Source organism: Pteropus medius, unplaced genomic scaffold, assembly GCF_902729225.1.
Source record: "Pteropus medius unplaced genomic scaffold, Ma_sr-lr_union100, whole genome shotgun sequence".
Lineage (NCBI taxonomy): Eukaryota > Metazoa > Chordata > Mammalia > Chiroptera > Pteropodidae > Pteropus > Pteropus medius.
Window position 1 is genome coordinate 4,536,517 of NW_024349802.1, and position 13,482 is coordinate 4,549,998.

Genomic DNA, 13,482 nt, shown 5'->3' on the forward strand with positions numbered 1-13,482 from the left:
GGGGAAGGTGTGCTCTTTGCATCATGCCACAGAAACTAAAGCAGTCAATGAACAAAAGAGCCATTTAGCTTGGATTTCTTCCTCTGGGAAAAGTTAGGTACCTATATCGCAGGGTTATCAGGAGGATTAAGTGAGCTATACTATCCAGTGGAAAGCACTTGACGTTTGAGTATGTGGTCCACGTGTGGCAGGGAACATGCTAGCTTTATTTCGTGACCAAAATGTAAACCTGTGTAGCTGCCCTGCAATTGCTAGTCAGTCAACATCATCATCACTGCCTCGAAGTTTTGGGTAAAACACGTTCACGTCTCATTTCCTCTGTCTGAAAACAGGAAACATGGGTGGCAAATGTATAGTTCTAATTATTATTTATGAAACACTTTGGAATTTTTAAAACATTTTTGTCAAGCCAGATCCCATCTGATCTCGAAAGCTAAGCAGGGTTGGGCCTGGTTAGTACTTGGATGGGAGACCACCTAGGAAGACCAGGTGCTGTAGATGTAAAAAATAAAAAAATAAGGGATTGTAAGTTGACAAGGTCCTTGCAATCTGTGAGGTCAACCAAGGGTTGCCTCACCCCCAAAAATAAAAATAAATCTATAAAACATTTTTGTGTATTGATCGCCATGTGAATGCAAAATCTTTTTCTGTAACACTCTGCCTTTCAGATTGCTCGGGATGTGGACGGGTCCGGCAACTACCTGATGCTGACGCACAAGCAGGTGGCCCAGCTGCACCCCCTGTCCAGTTACTCCATCACCAAGACGACGCCAGAGTGGGTTCTCTTCCACAAGTTCAGCATCTCCGAGAACAACTACGTCAGGATCACCTCAGAAACCTCTCCTGAGCTGTACGTTCCGTAGAGAAAAAAAGGGTTTCTTTTGAATTCGTACTTGAAGAGTACATGAGAAATTGGGTTATTACGTTTTCAGTTATGAGCGTATCCCGGTGGCAACCAAAGCTTCTGTCGAGAGTGCCTCCTAAAGGCAAGTCTCTGGATAATTGCCTGAGAAACGTCCCTGCCTTTAAGGTTACAGTATAAAGACAAAATACGTTATAGGAACATAAAACAAAGCACAGTGCCTCTTAAGAGGAACAAAATGCTGCAGAGAAACAGTACTGACAGGGCAGACCATGACAGGGAATGAGCTCGGCTATCTCCGAAAAAGATGAGCCACTGAGCGTGGAGCTAGTCAGAAGGGAAGGGGCGAGGCGAGGGTGAAGACGGGCAGGTACCAGAGCGGCAGGGCTCATGGGCCACACCAGGAATTTGGAGTTTATCCCAAGTACAGTAAAAGCAACTGGAGTGTTTTAAGCGAGGGTGGCATCTTCTCCATACTTTTAAAGGTCACTCTGGCAGCCAAGTGAATGGGCTTAGAGGGGCAGTAGTGAGAATGGACACTGGTCTCTCAGGCTGTTGCAGATGCTGGGTCCGTTTCGAAGGTACCACTGCTGCTTGGGCAGAGTGATGCTCTCGGTAGGAACCAAGAGAACCTAATGCGTGTCTGGCTTCAGCAGCTAGATGTGGAACAGGATTAGTTAATAAGAGAAGGAGGCAAAGACGCTCCCTCTTACCCGCCTGAAGTTCTCCCCAGCATCTGATCTGATCCTGCACATAGTCTGATGGGTCTTAGGGGAAGTAACAGTTTCCCCTAGTGGTTAGCAGTGGCCATCACTTCCACTGGCATAGCACTGGAAACGCCAGCTTATCCCAGAAATGGTACTGGATTGGTCCATAAAAACGGTATGAAGTGTTTATGCCACAAAGGCAGACTAAGACTGAGGAGTTCAAGCTAAACAACAGTTCTACAAATAGATTCTCCAGAGCTGGGAAGTGCTCAGACATGATGTTTGATCTCTCTCACAAAAAATAATAATTATTATTATTACTAATTAAAATTTTGTTTTAAACAGATTTATGCAGCTGGCACCACAATACTATTTCAGTAACCTGCCTCCTAGTGAAAGCAAGGATATTCTACAGCAAGTAGTGGACCACCTATCACCTATTTCAACAATGAAAAAGGAACAGAAAATGTGTGAAAAGTGCCCTGAAACTACTGAGCAAAGATGCACTCTCCAGTGACTTTAGAACCTTCTACACAAAACATGATGTGCAATACGTATCGCAAAGGCAGCCTACCTGGTCCGCTGGAGAGGTGCAGATATCCCACGACAAGGAGTCTCCCACCCCACAGAGGATAGTCTTGAAAAATTAACACTTTGTATGTTATTTGAAAATAAAAAAATAGAAGTTTTTAATGAGTTCTTTAAATAACTACTCCATGTTTTTCTTCTTATTGGGAAAGTTTTTAATCAACTATTCATAATTTGACCAAAATTTAAAAATAAAAAACAAAAAACGTATTTTGTAAATGTGTCACAGACACAGGCAACAGAACCCTACTTTTTGTAGAGGACCTAAATCTAAATAAAGTCATCAGTTTTTCAGTAAATCTCCACTGAGTTTTCTGGTAATTTTACAAAAACAAGCACCCCACTGTCCGTGGGAAATGGGCTAGACAGACAGATGATCTTTCAGCTTATCCATGATTTCATTCATCTTGTCGCATGGAATTAACATCACCGTTCGCAAGGGCTTCATTGGTACGTCATCGAAGGACCACCTGCCTCCCAGACATGTGTCGCTCTCCTCCTGCACCGAGTAGCTGAACTTCAGGATCGCCTTCTAAACCACAGAAATAACCATGAACGTAGAAATGAGACAACCTAAACGCAAACTCTCTTAATCGACAACAAAGAATACTACGTAAGAACGGCAGCTACAGAAGGAAAACTCAGTAACATAAGCTCGAATGGGACATTTGAGCAAGTTACAAAAAACGCTCACCACCAGGTTTTAACCCACAGACGTGTCCCAGTGCTCAGAGGTGAATAAGCCGCTAAGTGATCTCTACCCCCTTCTACACTGTCCGTAATTCTGAAGTCACTCATATTCATGACCTCATTTGATTCACAAAATAATCTAATGAAAAACAAGCAAAATTAAGTCACATAACGCTTGACAATAAGAACCTTCAAATGCTAGTCTCCCAGTGGCCCGGCTGCTTCGTTGGCATAAAGCTGTGTGTGAAGACAGGCTGGTTTGCATAATCAGGCCCTCTTAAAGCACCCATAAATATTCCCCCCGAACTGACTGCCTGAGGTGCTACGGCATAAATTTTTTAAATTTAATTCTCACTATTTAATTTTCTTCCTAAAAAACAAGGTCAGAGCAAATCTGTAGTGCTTTAGTCTTTAGTTGACATCTTCAAAGTAATGTGATATCATCCAATCGAGCAAAATATGTTCCCTTTGAGAATTACTTAACATTTCTGAGAAGAGATATTTGGTTGTCTGTCACAGCACAAGCTACCTTTATAGGAAGAAGATGCTAGAAACCCCACCAATGGGATGACATCCAGGACTAAGGGCACAGAGCGACACGTGAGCCAGCATGGGAGAGCAGGGGTCCACCCGCTTCCACACCGACCGGCTGTGTGATCTGAGTGGCTCCAACCTCCCTCAGACTCAGCGTCCCCATCTGTCAACCTAGGCTAACGTCCACGTCACGGAGCAGTTTGACATCAGACCCCACCGTTAGCGTATTAGAAACACCGATCCTTCTGAGCACATTCACCGACTGTCTCCTCCCCACACTCATCACTGACCTGAGAACCAGCGTGTGCCAAGCACCATGTTAGCTGCCGGCTGCTGGGGAATACGGAGGACAGAGTGGCCACGCTCAAGGGCTCTGACATAAACTGGGAGAGCGGTGAAGCCCGATCCCGCCAGGGCCCTTCCGCGCGTCCCGACAAGCGGCCTCACCTCGTGGAAGAACTCCTCCTCCGCGTTCGCGAACAGCAGCTCGTCCTCCCCGTGGCTGCGCCACGTCCTTCCAGGGTTGCTTTTTCCTGCTCCCACAAACGTCTTGCTAATCAGAAGGTAGAAGCAGCACCTCCCACACGGCTTGTTGGTTTTGTGGGCCTCTGCTAGTTCCTTCCTGCAAGGCAGACACACAGAGGTTTGCCCACTGGGTCAGCAGAAGTCAGTCCGTCAACAATCCAGAGCACAGGGAAGCCAGTGAGGCCTCAGTGGGCTCTGCTGTGACACAGGCTCGATGAGCAGACACTCGTAAAGCAGTGAGTTCTATTACAACGTCAGCTGCACTTCTCATCGACTGTGGCGGTGCTGCTTATAATAAATAGTGTAATGAATCTCTCAAGTTAGGCTCTTGGTCTGGATACAAGCAACAGATGAGTCTCAAATTCACTCGACATCACTGCTGACGGTGCAGAAGTTAAAGAGAGATAAGAATCTGGATTTTCTGAAACGACACACATTTAACTAAAACACACACGGGCACGTGGCTGTAACAAATGCCATCGGCACATGTGACTACTACGGTCTCACCACTAGAGTCCGGGGCTGCTTTCCGACACTGCAGAGATGGCAAGGCAGACACCCGAAACCCTCCAGTCCTCGTGGGAGAGTAACGAAGCCTTCACTTTCTTCCCTTTCTGAAAATTACACCAAATCCTGTGCGCCTGGCTAAACGAAAACTGTGAAGAAAGTCTGAACTACCCACTTCGGCTTTAAGAGGGTCAGGAGAGCGCAGATCGCCCTCCTGGAAAACCAAATACACACGCTCCAGCCGATCAGGGAAAAAGGCCAGAACAAAGATGCTGTGGCCGAAGTACAATGAGTTGCAGCTGAGGGAAGGAGAAGGGGGAGACAAAGAGGAAAATGAAAACACAGTGACTTTATGAAGGAAAAACGGGACACGGAAAGGCTTCCTGACTACACCTGCTCCCCACAAACTGCGTAAAGGGGACTCACAATACAAGTCTATGTCCTCTGTAAAGCCGGGGAGCCACCTGCATGTTCATCCTCCTCTGTTTCAAAGCACAGAAAATACCAAGTCTTAGCCTGTCTTACATTTAAAGTACTTCTGTAAACTTAAAACTGCATTTAAAAATACAACACCACACCCTGAGAAGCCAGAAACGCGGTATCAAGATGATGGTTCCATCAGTTATCCTAATGGAATTTAGAAATTTTACTCACTTTCTGTCACTGTCATAATTATTCAGTATTTGATGCGTGTTACAAAAATCTATCTGTGAAGAGGGTAAAAAACTTGTCAAATAGGGCTAAAGTCTATATGAAGCTCACTATTTGCATACCATTTAGGTCTCTAAGAGTACTGAGACTGTTCTCACAAGTCTTAATTAAAACTCTGAAAAGCCGGCTGAGAACACACGCCTCTCACAGGCTGTTCCCTCCCCTCGCACCACACTGCTGCGTCAGCCAAGGACGGAACTCTCCCTATACCGACATCCTCATATTCTACTTAATTACGCTTCTGAATCCACTTGGAAAAACGCTACTGTTGGAGGCGTCCCCACCGTCTCTTACTGAAGCTGCTGGTGCATGGGCAGTGCGACCTGCGGAGGGACGTTGATGAAGCGCTCGCTCAGGAGAAAGCCCACCGGCTTGGTGGTGTCATTCAAAAGCTTGTCCAGCTGCTCAACCACGCTCTTCTCGCAGTTCTTCTCACAGGAGCTTAGAATCAACTCTTTAATTTGTTCAGCGCACCGGGTGCCCTGGAAAGCAAAGAGAAGGCTTTACTCAGGCCATCGCAGGGGAGAGCCTGAAAGTGAGGACTGACACTTTTCATCTGCAGGTAAGGGCAGTTTCCTGCCACAGCCTTTACAATCTCGTCTTTGGTTGCTCGCTTAAGTGTTCCTCAGAAGTAACTCCGCCTGCTTATGTACCGTGTCAGTGATGAGGTTACAGCACACTAAGACTAAGGCACACAGGCACGGCAATTCCAGTTCGCTGCATAGACTGATGGAAGTAACTGGAAAGTTCATTTAGAAATTAAAGATAAAGTGCAGCCCATCTTACTTGAGGAGGCTGGACAGCTGCTTTTGCTCCTTATTAGAACTCATCAATGAGGAACAAAAACAGACAAATGGAAACACAAGTAAATGTCAGTGCCCTCAACTTCAGGAAGCAACGAAGCCTCAGAAACAATGAAAATATCTGCGGAGGCAGCTCAAACAGCTCCTGTGTCAACACCAGCATCAGAACTGCAGTTCCTGTAATGCCACATGACGACTGTCTATACTGCAGGGAGGAAATGGCTTTAACTGGGTACAGGTTATTCAAAACAAAACAAAAACACCTTCATATTGAAAAAGAATTACAGTAAGACTTCACAAGAGCACGAAGCCTTAAATTAACATCACTGTCTGACATAAAGGACACTTTTATGATGCATTAAATAAAGATGGTTCTGGCCAAACAAATAACCATTCAGATGCCACCCAGTGAAACCAACCTTTCTTTCAGTTAAATTTAGAAGACTTATGAAACCAAAAATCTCATCTTCATCCATGTCGTCGTCACTGTCTTCCGAAACATCCGTTTGCTGTTAAAAATAAATAAATAAATTTTAGATTTGGTTGGAAATCCAGGCCTCATTACTCTTCGCTTTTCAGATCAAACTTTGTTTTACTATCGCCACCTTAGAAAAGCGTCACGCCCAACTGCTGCGTGGCCTCCTTACCACTTTGCCTCCCTTGACTCTGCTCCTCGTTTTACATCCTGGACACTTTCTTCCTGCTCCAAATTTATTTATGCTAGATTCTTATGACATTTTCTTTACTATATTCTCAACACGTTATAAGTCCAGAACAGGTGAAACCTCATGAAAGAAACCACATTAGTCTATTTTCGAAAGAACCTGGCCGGAGCCAGCCCTGGCTTGTTCTTTGGTGGGTCCGCAGCACTCTCACCTAAAATTCATGGGCTTCCAGAGCACGCGCCAGTCCGGACCACTGTGGAAGGCGAACGATGCTGCGTGCCACTTACTCCTACCACGTGGGCAGGAGAAAAGAAAGAGGGCAAGAACGAAGAAAACGGAACCGAGAATGAAAGGCTTGACTTCAACTTCAGCTTCCTGGCTCTACTGTGACAGCCCTTCCCCTGGGAGGCTTCAACGTGTCATCCACACATTCCTTCATGTGCCCAAGTTGCAAAGTCCCTGCACTGCATCCCCTGCACCGAGCATGGAGCCTGGCCCAGACAGTCCTCGGGAAGGATGTGCCGAGCAAGTAAAATGAAATGGGGAGGCTGCTTCTCTGCCTCCACAGCAGGGACCCACCACTGCCCCTCCCTGTCCTTGAACTTGTTCTGTGGGATGGGACTCACAAAGCCCTGCCACATCTTCCGACGCCACTGGGTCAGTCAGATGAGGTAGACATCATCCAGACACCAAGGCGCCCCAGTGGCCTGGGCAGAGAACAGAGCAGAACCTGCCTCTGTGGAGGCAGATGACAAACCAGACAAGGGACCTCAGGAGAGTCCAGGGCACACTGGAGGGCCTGAGGGGCGAAGCGGCTCCTGGACCGACGCTGACTCTGCTGCTGCCGCTGCGGGGACGAGGGCGGGCGGGTGGCTACAGTAAGGCGTCAAAGGCTTACGGAACTGCCAAAATGACAGGAGTCTCAAGCTCAACAAACGAGAGGATGCAAACGTAGAAACGAGCAGGTTAAGTCAGGGGGAGACTGGCAGTTCCAGGGAGAGGACCACAGGCATGTTTGTTCACGAAGGAGAGAGGGGAAAGAAGTACTACCCTGCCTACCGTGGCCAACCGTGCAGTAGCCACAGGCAGAAGGCCAGCGGGAGAAAAACGAACCCTGAGAAATCCAGAACGGTCCCCTGGCTCAAGCAGTTGGCATCCCTGGGAGCATGCTCACCGAGACGGCACCACGCGGTCTGCCTCTCCATGGGGCTGGGGTCACCATCACATCAGTCTCATCCACAGCCACCTGGCTCCCCTCCTTCCTGCCATCTCCTGCCCCTCCCATGCCACCCCTGACCTCTCCCAAGCCTCTTGGTCAACACAACTCCTTTTAGTACCTAAGCACCACCTCACAGAGCACTTGGGCCTCGCGTCTCCGGCCCCTAACCCACCCGGCGCACGCGTCTGCAGTCTGCCACCCTTCCCCAGCCAGGGCCCGAGGGATGCCGTCTCTGGGAGAGTCTAAATCCAGTCCCAAAGGTGCCAGCAAAACCTCTGGGCAGTCCCGCTCCGAGGAAAATGAGTCTCTGTCCCTGGGACACCACGACTGTCTCTGGAAGCCAAGGAGGCCGTAATAGTAACTGCAGAGCTTTCTGTGTCACTATCCAGTTCAAAGCTGAGTCCCCCATCAGAGATAAAAACACCTGCTCCTCGGGGGTGCCCTCAGTCCCAGGACATGAACGGCTAGAGATCACTCTGTCTGATGAGAGCAGCTGGTCTGCTCCTTCCTGCCGTTCTAGTAAGCTCCACGGCCACTCCCCTCACGCCCTTCACATTCAGTGCCACGAGGCCACTGGTGCTGTCGGAAGGTCTGAAAAGTGTCCGCGGTACTTAGTAACAGAGACGCTGGGGACCCGACTGGTAAGGAGTTCAGTGTTGTATTGGAGATAAAGCCAGATCAGGGCGTTTAGAAAAGGGGGAGACAGAAAACAAACGATTTTTCAAGAACTTTGGCTTTGAAAACAGGTGGGATGGCTGAAGGTAAGGCAGGCAGGGCGGAACATTAGATGAAGTGGAGACGTCCGTCTGGGTTTTCACAGCGAGCTGGACAACAGGCGCTGGGCAGAGGAAGACGAGAGCGACAGCTCCACAAGGACAGCGCTTGCCACGTGGCACTGCCCCTCTGGGCACTGACGCTGCAACCCCCTCGTTCCCTCTGCGAAGCAGAGGCCAGCATGGTCCTTGCTTTCAGAGGTGGAACGGAAACAGACTGAGGTCCTTGTGGCCGCAGCGGTCCCTCCTGTGCCACCTTCTCTTCTGACAGTGACCCAGACACTCCTCCCATCAGGTGGTGGGGTCCATGTGCCCTCCCCTCGAACCTGCACGGAACTTCTCTAAACTTCTTTATGACACTGTCTCATAAAACGCCCTGCACACCCCCCCAGTTCTTTGGGGCTGCCTGCTGCTGGTACCCAGCCACTGTGCAGAAAGGCCCACATCAGAGAGAAGGTGAGGGCCCTGGTCCACAGTCCTGGCTGGGCTCCTACCGGACAGCCAGCGCTAACCTGTCAATCATGTGAGTGAGCCATCCTGAAACTAAGTCCCCCAGCACCCGCGCCCTGGCTGACTCTCCCCTGCCGATGTGCCACGAAGAAAATAAGCTGTTCTCACTGAGCTCTGTCCCAACTGCAGGTCCACGAGCCAAGCAGGTTAAGTATCACTATTCGAAGACATAAAGTGTGGGGCAGTTTGTTAGGCAGCAAAAGATAACCAAAGAGCCACCTCATGACTCACACAGCCCTGCTCCCGCCCCTTGCTTTGGGAGGCATCACTTTTCTGCTTTTTCTCTTCCCTCTCCTGGTCACTTTCCTGAGCATCCACTCCTCTATTCACCAAGCAACACTGGTGTCAGCAGCGTGTCCGTCCCTGCCCTCCCCAGGCAATCTCAACCACTTCTACGACTTCGTCACCATTGACCCGCCGAAGATGCCCGTCTCCACCTGCTGCTCAATATCTCACGTGCATGTTTCACAGGCAAATCAAACTCAAACTGTACAAATCCAAACTCGCTTTCCCCTCCTGACCTGGTCCTCCTCGCTGCTCGAGCAGACTTGGGAGTGGCCCTTGACTCCTTTTTCCCTGTCGCCCAGCCCCACCATTTCGCCTCCCAAACACCTTCTCAACGAGGCCGTATCTCTCACTATCCATTGCCACTACCTGGATTACTGCACTTGATGACCCTGTTTAACTGGAATGGCCTTCGAACCAGTCTTCCTTCGTCCAGTAATGCTTCTTTCCGATTTCAGCTTCTGGCCTGCTTGCTATAAATCAGGACGAACTTACTAGGATCAAGAACTAATTTAATAAGAGCGCACACAACTGCGCTGCTTACCTTAATCACACTCCCGATGTGGTTCTGCTGAATTAAGAGACCTGTCAGTTCTGCAGTGTTCACAGGAGCCTTCAGGAAAAGCTAAGATGAGAAACAAATTATTTTATATTAAATCAAAACATGATTTCTAATAAAACTCCTAATTTCCATACTCAAATAAAAATAATGAAATTCCAATGATCTGACCAGGAAGATGACCCAGAAATGCAATCCCAAGAGGACAGGAAAAGCCCAGGAGAATCGAAGAAGCTAAAGGCACTGACATTTAAGAAGAGGCGGTCAGTGGTAACACAGGAAGTCTGGGGCAGCAGCAGAAGAAAGAGGGGAGAAGAGCAAGGCGAGGATGGACACGAGGCCCAAGAACTTGGTGACCAGGACACTGGAGGCTGCAAAGGGTAGAGAACCACTGCCATCTCCATCTCCTATGGGGTAAAGCAGGACACGGAAGCACCAGAAGGCACTCCGTGACGTGGCTGTTACGTAAGAGTTCCTCGGCCGCCACCAAGTTGAGACGGGAATTACGGAAACATGGAACAGTGGCTCAAGTAATCAGCAGATGAAAGGGAGGGTATTTTAGGACACAGAATACTTAAAAATGTTAATCAGAGGAGGGAGCCGTTAGCTTTGAAAAAGAAGAGAAAGTCTTCCTTCCAGGCAAGGTCGAAAGGACAGGAATGGGAGGGAATTCTAAAAGACAGGATGAAATCTGAGAGCTTGTGTGGAATGGCCTGGACTTTCTCAGAAGGGCAAATTTATGCATAAAGAGTAAAAGACAATACCTGTTGCAGTAATTTCTTAATTCCGTCATAATCGTTATCTGAGATGGAATAAGCTTCGAATTCAACATTCACTTCCTGTAAACAACACACAAAATAGGCTGTCACATAGAACTTTCTAAGATACTTCAGACATTATTTTCCACTTCGCAAATTTTTCTTTTGCCTCCACCTCCGTGCTTTTTGGCCCTATCTCTATCTACAAAACATTCCAGAAAAAGGACAAGCAGAAAAGGTTACCTAAAGAACTGTCTAGTCCATAAAAATAAACAACACTGCCAATATGGCATCCACGGAGAATACAAAGCACCTTCACACCATCTCCCTGTCTGACACAAAAGCCTGAGGACAATACACTCAGAGTGAGCTAGTCTCGATGCAGAGAAAGTCTGCTCCAGGTAAGTCACAGCAGCCACAAAGGAGAAATTATTATTTACCTGACTACGATAAGGGTGAGCAGAGAAGAAAATCACTTCTAAAGTCCTTGCATTGCCTAAAGTTAGATTCAGCTCATGGATTTGAGGCTCCGCTTCATTCACTTGGCAAGTATGTTTTTACTGAGCGCCACCGTGCACCAAACACTGCGCCAGGCACTTGAGAGGAATAGGTAAGTAAAGACATGAACGATCCTGTCTTCGTGGAGCTTTTGGCTCAGGTGGGAATACAGACATAAAGGAATTACTCAAATGTAAAGTTGCAACTATGTGAGCTATAAAACAGGTGCCTGGTGTTATAACAGCTTGAAAAATAGGAGGTCACAAAGTCAGGAAAGGCTTCCCTTGGAGAAGGGAGATTTGAGCTGGGGACTGAGGACACGAGTGTTTCTGGCACAGAGAGCAGCGTATACGAATGCCCTGAGGCAGTTAACTCTCTAACACTATGAAAAATGTAGAGATTAGAGAGTCAAAGTCTTATTACCTACCCCCACTGCTACTCACCAGAGGTTACTGCCTATGTAAATTATTCTTTCAAGAAGTTTTCGACACATATAATCAAATATACTGTTTCTTCTTTCCTTCACATAGACTGTGCTATACACGCCGTTTTCACTTAACTTGCTGTGTGTCCCTCGTTGTAAAATAATTACTAACTTCATATAGTTGATGTAAACATTAAATGAGTTAGTACACAGTGCACAGAGCCTAGAACATCTTTTATTATTATTATTACAAGAAGAATTATTGAGTCAGGGGAATGTACCCACTTTAAAATCTGACAGACATTGTCAAACTGTCCTCCAAAGACCTTCACCAATTTATACTCCCACCAACAGTGTATGTAAATGCTTATTTTCTTACACCATCATCAACGATCGTTACTGCACAAATTTTTAATCCTTGACAGTTTGATAGATTATCCGTTAATGCAAAAAGCACTGATCTCTGTAATTCAAAGTTAGCAAAATAGCCAGCTAAAGTTCTTTTAAGTAAAAAATGGTGAGACCGAATTCAAGACAAAAGGCCAAAGTAAAAAGCTGATTTGTTAGGAAAAGCTGTGTTCACTGGAAGATGAGACCATGCCGGTCTCAACCCCAATCCTGCATCCACCTTCTCTGAACTCTGCCTTCACATTCATTCTGATTCGCATTTAAATCTGACTTGATTTGCCATCACTCTCTAATGCTTACTCTGATCTAGCCACACTAGCTGTCCTGTTCTTCAACAGCAAGGAACCTGGATTTTCTTAGATATGAGAAGCTACTGGAGCGTTCTGAGCAGGGGAGTGAGACTAGACCTATATTTCTAAAAGATCGCTCTGGCTGCAGGTGGACTCAGATAGTAGGGGAGTAAATGGAACATGGAACGAGGCATGCCGGTTAAAACTAACTGCGTAGTCCAGGTGAGAGATGGTGGAGGTGTGGATGATGATGTACACAATCAATGGTGAGAAGTGTCTGGATACCGAAGGTGAAGCTACCAGGATTTACCGATGACCTGGATGTAGGATGAGGAAAAGGAAAGAAATTTAACTTCCAGGTTTCAGGTGAACTGGGAGACCATTTGCAGAAGCGGCAAGGATGAGGAGCAGGGGCATGAATGCCGAATTCAGCTCTGGAGGCGTTAAGTCTGAGGTGACTGTTAGACATTCAGTGGTCCTAAGGATCATTTACTCCTAATTATTCATTCAATAAATATGAAGTGCGTATAACGCCAGGCGCTATGTACGGGCTTTTCTGCAGGAACCCCGTTCCAGACACATCACCAGGACCTGGGGAGAGGGGCAGGCTCGGCTGCCCGGGGGAGGCAGAAAATACAGCGTAGCTGAGACTTGAGCAAGGAAGGAAAGAACTGCAGGACGAAGAGGAGCGCTTGCAGAGGTTCGGGGTAGAACGAACGGAGCAGAGAACCTTCCAGAAACGGCGAGGCGGCCGGCGTGGGCTTTCAGCAGCCCCTGCCCCTGCTGTGTGGAAGACCCCTGAGTGAGACCCTGAGTGAGACCCTCCGCCAGCCCGCAGCTCGGCTCCGAGCCGCTCACACGCTCACGGCCCAGGTGTTCCCTCCCAGGTGCAAACCAAGCCGGGGTCGCGTGCGCCTCTCACCTCGTCGACGACCTCGTCGTCATCACTCTCTTCTTCGTCACTGTCTTCATCGTCCTCGTCCTCGTCCTCGAGGTCGTCTTCCTCCGCTTCCTCGCGGTGCGGGACCGGGCTATCTGGCGGCGGCAGAGCCCCAGCGCCCACGGCGCGGCGCTTGGGCCTGGACGCCATGTCTCCGTGCTCACTGCGCCTGCGCACCTGCCACGCGCCCTCCCCCCCGGACCTACCCACACAAGCCGAGGGGGCG

The 13,482-nt window shown here is 48.1% G+C and overlaps 2 protein-coding genes and 1 long non-coding RNA gene across 3 annotated transcripts in view; 1 reads left to right on the forward strand and 2 right to left on the reverse strand.

The window, feature by feature from the left end:
• Positions 1-2,456, forward strand: part of DHX32 (DEAH-box helicase 32 (putative)) — a 30,467-nt gene extending 28,011 nt beyond the window's left edge. Inside the window, exons 10-11 of the mRNA XM_039836009.1 lie at positions 669-850; positions 1,915-2,456. Coding sequence (XP_039691943.1) covers positions 669-850; positions 1,915-2,086 — 354 coding nt within the window. The 3' untranslated portion in view covers positions 2,087-2,456. The remainder of the gene's footprint in view (positions 1-668; positions 851-1,914) is intronic.
• On the reverse strand, positions 2,289-13,441 carry BCCIP (BRCA2 and CDKN1A interacting protein). Its single transcript, XM_039836013.1, has 7 exons — positions 13,239-13,441; positions 10,703-10,777; positions 9,924-10,004; positions 6,347-6,436; positions 5,419-5,606; positions 3,829-4,003; positions 2,289-2,689 (listed from the first exon to the last, which is right to left on the reverse strand). Exons 1-7 carry the CDS (start codon positions 13,404-13,406, stop codon positions 2,519-2,521), a joined length of 948 nt encoding a protein of 315 aa, XP_039691947.1. The 5' UTR covers positions 13,407-13,441; the 3' UTR covers positions 2,289-2,518.
• Positions 8,454-9,915, reverse strand: LOC120581271 (uncharacterized). The gene is made up of 2 exons (XR_005647221.1): positions 9,749-9,915; positions 8,454-9,251 (listed from the first exon to the last, which is right to left on the reverse strand). It is a non-coding gene; the product is annotated as an uncharacterized LOC120581271 (long non-coding RNA).
• Positions 13,442-13,482: the final 41 nt, after the last annotated feature.